We start from the raw sequence: 6,287 nt of genomic DNA on the forward strand, positions 1-6,287 counted from the left end.
GATTAAGAGTGCTTGTTGCTCATGCCGAGGACCCAGACTCAGTTCCCAGAATCCACAGCAGATGGCTCACACCTGTAACTCCATTTCCAGGGGCACCTGCAGGCACATGCATATACCTATGTACACTTAAACATGTAATTAAAATAATAAAACTAAGTCTTGTTCTTTAAAGAATAGTATATGATTTCCATCCCAGGCCTATGAAATGTCACAGAAGAGGGGGCAGGAACAGTGAATGAGCCAGAAGTCGGGGAGGACTGTAAAACAGTGTCTTCTAGACATGACAAGCAGTTGCTACACAAGACCTACATACAATCGATCTAGTGAGAATTCTAGCTTGGATTGAACAGTTGTCAGTGGAAAGTAAGTTTTGTTCAGGAACAGGGCCATGGTAGGGTGCTTATGCTTCAGTGTGTAGCCCTACACCTACATGCATGTGGTAACACATTGAACTCAGGAGGAGGGGTGTGTGTGTGTGTGTGAGAGAGAGAGAGAGAGAGAAAGAGAGACAGAGACAGACAGAGAGGTGAGGTTGGGAAGTGGGATGGGAATCCTAGTAGGAGTTAGGAGGGCAGTGAAGGGTGGATTTAATAAAATAAAATGCATTTGTGTGTGAATGGAAATTTTTTAATTTACAAAAAGGATATTTGGATGACAGAGAAAAACTACTAAATAACTTTATTTTCTGTCTTGTGACATTTCAAGAAATAAAGTTATATTTCATTGTATATGAAGGTACAAAAGGTGACCAATTTCATTACTTTATGTATGATGAAGAAAGATATAAATCTCTATATCTTTGACCAGTGTGCCGAAAGTGATTTGTATTGTGCTTTAGTGCTTGTTTCTTCTAGCTGACGCTGTGTGGTAGTTACAGATTATTTGGTTTTGGTGGTTTGTTTGTTTTTTCTTTTATACAGGATGAGATATTACTATCCTTTTATTACCTTTTTATATATGAAACTTTATTTGAAGTTAGATAAGTGTCCTTATCCCTTAGGACAAATAAAAAATAATAAGTGAATGAAAAACAATCTTTTTGTAAACCTAGTTAAAAGTTGCATCCAATAGCTTAACTGTAGCCAGACAACTCTTAGTCAAATTTAACTGTAAATTTGCTTCCCTCATTTAACAGATTGGAAATATAAAGATGTCTTTCATGAGTAACACTGTTCATAGAATGCTTAAAGAAAATTGGTAACATGTTATAAAGTTTTGATGATAGTGTATCTTGTTTTGTTTCCAGCGCTACTTGGCCATATGCCGTCCGCCGTCTTGCACAATCTTATTTGAAAGAACCAATGATTGTCTATGTTGGTACTTTGGATCTAGTTGTAAGCTTGCTTTTATTGCTATTCAAACTTCTTAAAATTATGCTTAAAGAACATAGTGGGGTGTACTTTAGTGATAGAGTGCATACGTAGCATTCACGAAGCCATCCCCAACACAAGGGGGGAGTAGCTGACTTTGCTATGTCTGTGCTGTTGATTCATTAGTTTACTAACAGTATATATCAGAAGATAGGGATTGGAGAGGCAGTTTAGTGGCTAAAGTACGTGCCACTGAAATATGTGGAATTCAGGTCATAGAAACAAGGTGGAGATAGGCAGATGTGACGATCATAAAGTCAGGATCCCAGACAAGCCAGCTACTGAGACTAGGCAAAATCATAGAATTCTAAGTTCTGTGAGAGACCCTGCCTTAATAAAGTGGGGAGTGATTGAGGAAGATCCTGTCAACATTGGGCCTCCACTTTTATGGGCCTCCACTCTGCATACATATACATAAAAACTAAGAGTAATATGAAATAATGCTTGGTAAGGTGATAAACGATCAGGAGAAACAATGGGAGTACCTCATCTGAAGTACTTCAGTCTAAAGTCCCAAACAGGAGTATTTCAATCTAAAGAGATCTTTTTTTATTATGGTTAAAAAATGACACCAGTGAGTTGTATTAAATTGCCAAAGTACTCACTGAATTGAAACTCATTTCATCCTCTCATTCATCAGTGAAGTCTGATAGCCAAGGTTCAGGAAGATAATTCATACAAACATGGTATTAGATGATGGTTGTTCTTACAGTAGTAGCCACCAGCTTACAGCATGCCTGCCAATCATTCAGGTGTTCCCAGACTCAGTGTAGGTAAACAAATGATAGAAATCAGAGGCTGAGCTTACATGCTGAGTAGGAAAGGTAATTTGCTATGCTCACTACTTTTGTGTTTTCAAAGTATGAATTGATTATAAATGCATTGTTTGAGCTGCAGGGGCTTCTCCCTGGTGCTAATATGTTATAATCTCTGAATTATTCAGGCTGTAAGTACAGTGAAACAAAATATAATCATTACCACAGAAGAAGAGAAACGAACTCATATCCAGACCTTCCTCGAGAATATGTCACCTAAAGACAAAGTCATTGTCTTTGTCAGCAGAAAAGCCGTGTAGGTATTTCCCTCTGCTTCTGCCGTCCTCAGAAATCCACTTGATTTACTCAGGACTGTTTGTGTTTGTAGCTAATTTCAAATGGGGACAACTTGACAATTTGTTTGCTACTTGATAATGGTATTAGAAAAAGTGCTTAAGATCATTAACTTTATTCTTTGCCTCAGTGCTGATCACTTATCAAGTGATCTGATTCTCCGACACATATCAGTGGAGTCTCTGCACGGCAACAGAGAACAGAGCGACCGAGAGAAAGCGTTAGAGAACTTTAAGACAGGTGGGTTATAATTGCTGTCTGTTGTAGTTTCCTGTAAGTCTAGAGCCTAGGCTTGACTGGGTGATGGTATCTCTTCATGTCTCCCATTTCTCAGTCTGACCTTGCCTTGTAAACCCTAAAATAGATTTGTTAGAGCTCTATTAATCTGCTTCTGAGAGATAACTAGCCAACTCCACAAAGACTAATACATGAACAGGTGTCAGAATATTATCTTATAATGGAGACTGTATCTTAGTTTACCTGAATGACATCTATCTTAGTAACTTCTCTATTGTTGTGATAAAACACCATGACCAAGGCAACTCATAAAAGGAAGGCTTTATGTGGTGCCCATCACCATCATGAGGAGCTTGGCAGCAGGCAGGCATGACATTGGAGCAACAGCTGACAGCTCATGAAGGAGAGAGCTGCACTGGGGCTTTTGAAACTTGTGACATGCCTTCTCCAACAAGACCACACCTCCTAATCCTTCCCTAACAGTTCCACCAACAAGAGGCCAAGCATTTAAACATAGTGTATGGGGCCATTCTCATTCAAACCACATCAAAACATTCTCTTTCCCACATTGTTCAGATAGGTCGAGAGAGGACCGTATATTGTATATTGTGGTATATTGTGTTGTGATTTGCCAATAGTTTAAAAATCTTTCTTTTCCATTTTCATGTACGCAGTAATCATCTGATTAAATAATAAGAGTAATTTTCACATGTCTTGGACTCACTATAACCAGACAAGTTTAGTGTTTGTCTTTACTCTTTAGGTAAAGTGAGAATACTTATTGCTACTGACTTGGCATCTCGAGGTCTTGATGTCCATGATATCACTCATGTCTACAATTATGATTTTCCACGGAACATTGAAGAATACGTACACAGAGTAGGGCGCACTGGGAGAGCAGGGTAAGCCAGCTGGGTCTACCCTGGAGAGAAGCCAGTTCTGGTTCTGGATTCCTGTCACCTCCCCCTCCCCCCGCACCTCAGCGACTGTTCTTGTGCAGAAACCATTTTATTCTCTTGTAAATGTTCTGTTTCTCTCCTGACCCTTACTGATTCTTTTATTCCTTTTCATCTGGATGAACTAGACCCTGCTGTGACTGACTTCTTGTAATTCAAAATTTTTTAGATTGTTTATTGTTATCTGTAGGTTTTTTTTTAACATTTTGTTCTTTTTTTAAAGATTTGTTTGTGTATTTTATGTATATGGACACTTTGTCTGCATGTACATCTGCACACCAGAAGAGGGCATAGGATCCCTTTACAGATGGTCGTAAGCTGCCATGTGGTTGCTAGGAATTGAACTCAGGACCTCTGGAAGAGCAGCCATCTCTCCAGCCCCCCATGTGTGTTTGTGTTTGTTTTTGTAATCCTGGGTATTGAACTTAAGGTCTCACACATACTAGGAAGTGCCCTACCACTAAGCCACATCCCTGGGCCTCTTTGTATCCCCCACCCCCATCCCACAGGCAAACCTTGAACCTTGTGATCTTCCTACCTCAGCTTCCCAGGTATGTAATTGTTTATGCTTATGTTTTAAGCCTGCAGTATTCCAACAGTGAGCTGTGCTCAGTTGACTATTTTTATTATTGACAAAGTACTCAGATTTGCATTAGCATGAGAAGAGACCCCTTACCCTACTGTTGAACTCTTGGGCTGTTTTTAAAGTAACTGAACATTATACCAGCCTTCTGAACTCAGAATTTCTGCCTCTTCAAACTTGACCAGCCATAAATCAAAAATGTTTTTTTAAAAAACTGCCTGTGCTGAACACACAGATTCCTTTTCTTGTCTTTGTTCCCAAAATGGAAGATTATAACATCTATTTTTATTGTGTATGTATGTGCATGTATGTGCACAAGTATGATAAGTTATCTAGGCAGTGATGTATATTATGCAGGGTAATACATAAATGTGATGCCATTTTATGTAAGAGACTTGAGCATCCTGTGATTTGATGTCGTCAGGAAGTCCTGGAGCCAACACCACTGAATGCTACGGGATGACTGTCTACATTCTGAATTGCTGTTTATGTGATCCTAGCTCTATGACACATATGTGAAAAGGTTGAGGTTTCTTGGGTTTGTTCTGTTTTCTGTATTAGCTGAATTATAAGAACATGGTATAAAATAGATAACATGAACTTTTTCCCTCTTAAAGGCGCACTGGAATGTCAATTACCCTTATCACAAGAAATGATTGGAGGGTTGCCACTGAATTGATTAATATTCTAGAAAGAGCAAATCAGGTGAGAATATGCAACTTACTAGAAATATACATGTTCATGTTTATTCATATGTTATGCCAGGTACTGAGGGCCCTGCTTGGCAAGTAAGGCATACAACAGTAAACTAATATGAGGGCTGTCACATGGCAAAGATTGTGAGCTATGGAAGTATGGGATTGAAAAGCCTAACATGATAGGAGTGAGCAACAGACAGCAGTGGAAGCACTCTCGGGCCAAGGGTGAGACAGACTCCGTGAGAATGGCACCATTAGAGAGGGGTGTTGGTGGTCTGAGGGAGAGGAGGAGGACTGGCCAAAATGAAGGATGCATGAAAACGCATAGAGTGGGAGCCTGCTGCTTTATAATGTAGTTAAAAATATAGAAGGGCCACTGAGATGGCTAAACAGGTAGGACAAGTACACATAGGGCCTGGCAACCTCAATTTTCTCCCAAATTTCTCAATGTGGCAGGAGAGAACTAACTTCCATGAGTTATCCTCTAGCCAGGAGCCTGAGCACACACACACAACATAAAATATATGAACATTTTTAAAGATGCACTGGGGCTGGAGAGATGGCTCAGCAATTAAGAGCACAGTTCCCAAGTATCCAGAACCAATTTCCCATGAGCATGTGTCTCACAGTCATCTCTAGTTCTAAGAAACCTGACACCCTCTTACAGCCTCTGCAAACACTATGGGTAGAGGAGGTACCTAGGCATACATGGTACCTAAGCAAAATAGTCATACATGTAAAATAAAACAAACAAAAAAATTCACAAATAAAAGCATGTTTGGCAGCTAGGAAAGAACATAAACAGGGAGCAAGAGAATAATGGGTACAGTTAAGGTTATTCTTAGAAATATATTTAGGAGTTAAATAGCAGAGAAAGACCTTTCTCTCTCCTCCCCCTACCCCTGCCCTCTTTTTTTTTTCTTATAATTGTGGGATTCTGAAATAATTTGAAGGTCATTTAGCATGTCACAGAAAGAAAGGAACACAAAATCCTAATAATACATTTAATAATTTCAGAATATCCCAGAGGAACTTGTCTTAATGGCTGAGAGATACAAAGCAAATAAACTAAAAAGGGAGATGGAAAAAAAAGTGGGAAGACCTCCAGGAAAGCCCCAGAAGTTTTACTAATGTTGCATGGAGCACTAGGTGCCACAGGTAAAGTTTTATGGTGTAGACATTCAAATCTCTGTCCTTTTTGTATATTTTGGTTTTTTTTGTTTTTTTTTTTTTTTAAAGATTTATTTATTATATGTAAGTACACTGTAGCTGTCTTCAGACACTCCAGAAGAGGGCGCCAGATCTTGTTGCGGATGGTTGTGAGCCACCATGTG

At 39.3% G+C, this 6,287-nt stretch overlaps 1 protein-coding gene across 2 annotated transcripts in view; it reads left to right on the plus strand.

Moving 5' to 3' along the window:
• Ddx43 (DEAD-box helicase 43) overlaps positions 1-6,287 on the plus strand; it is a 28,234-nt gene that overhangs the window by 20,054 nt on the left and 1,893 nt on the right. For both annotated transcript variants that reach the window (XM_021172583.1, XM_021172584.1), the window contains 6 exons: positions 1,247-1,334; positions 2,314-2,441; positions 2,610-2,719; positions 3,480-3,618; positions 4,873-4,960; positions 5,971-6,111. In XM_021172583.1, coding sequence (XP_021028242.1) covers positions 1,247-1,334; positions 2,314-2,441; positions 2,610-2,719; positions 3,480-3,618; positions 4,873-4,960; positions 5,971-6,084 — 667 coding nt within the window. In that variant the 3' untranslated portion in view covers positions 6,085-6,111. The remainder of the gene's footprint in view (positions 1-1,246; positions 1,335-2,313; positions 2,442-2,609; positions 2,720-3,479; positions 3,619-4,872; positions 4,961-5,970; positions 6,112-6,287) is intronic.

The sequence above is a fragment of the Mus caroli genome, chromosome 9 (genome assembly GCF_900094665.2).
Source record: "Mus caroli chromosome 9, CAROLI_EIJ_v1.1, whole genome shotgun sequence".
In the NCBI taxonomy this organism is placed as follows: Eukaryota; Metazoa; Chordata; class Mammalia; order Rodentia; family Muridae; genus Mus; species Mus caroli.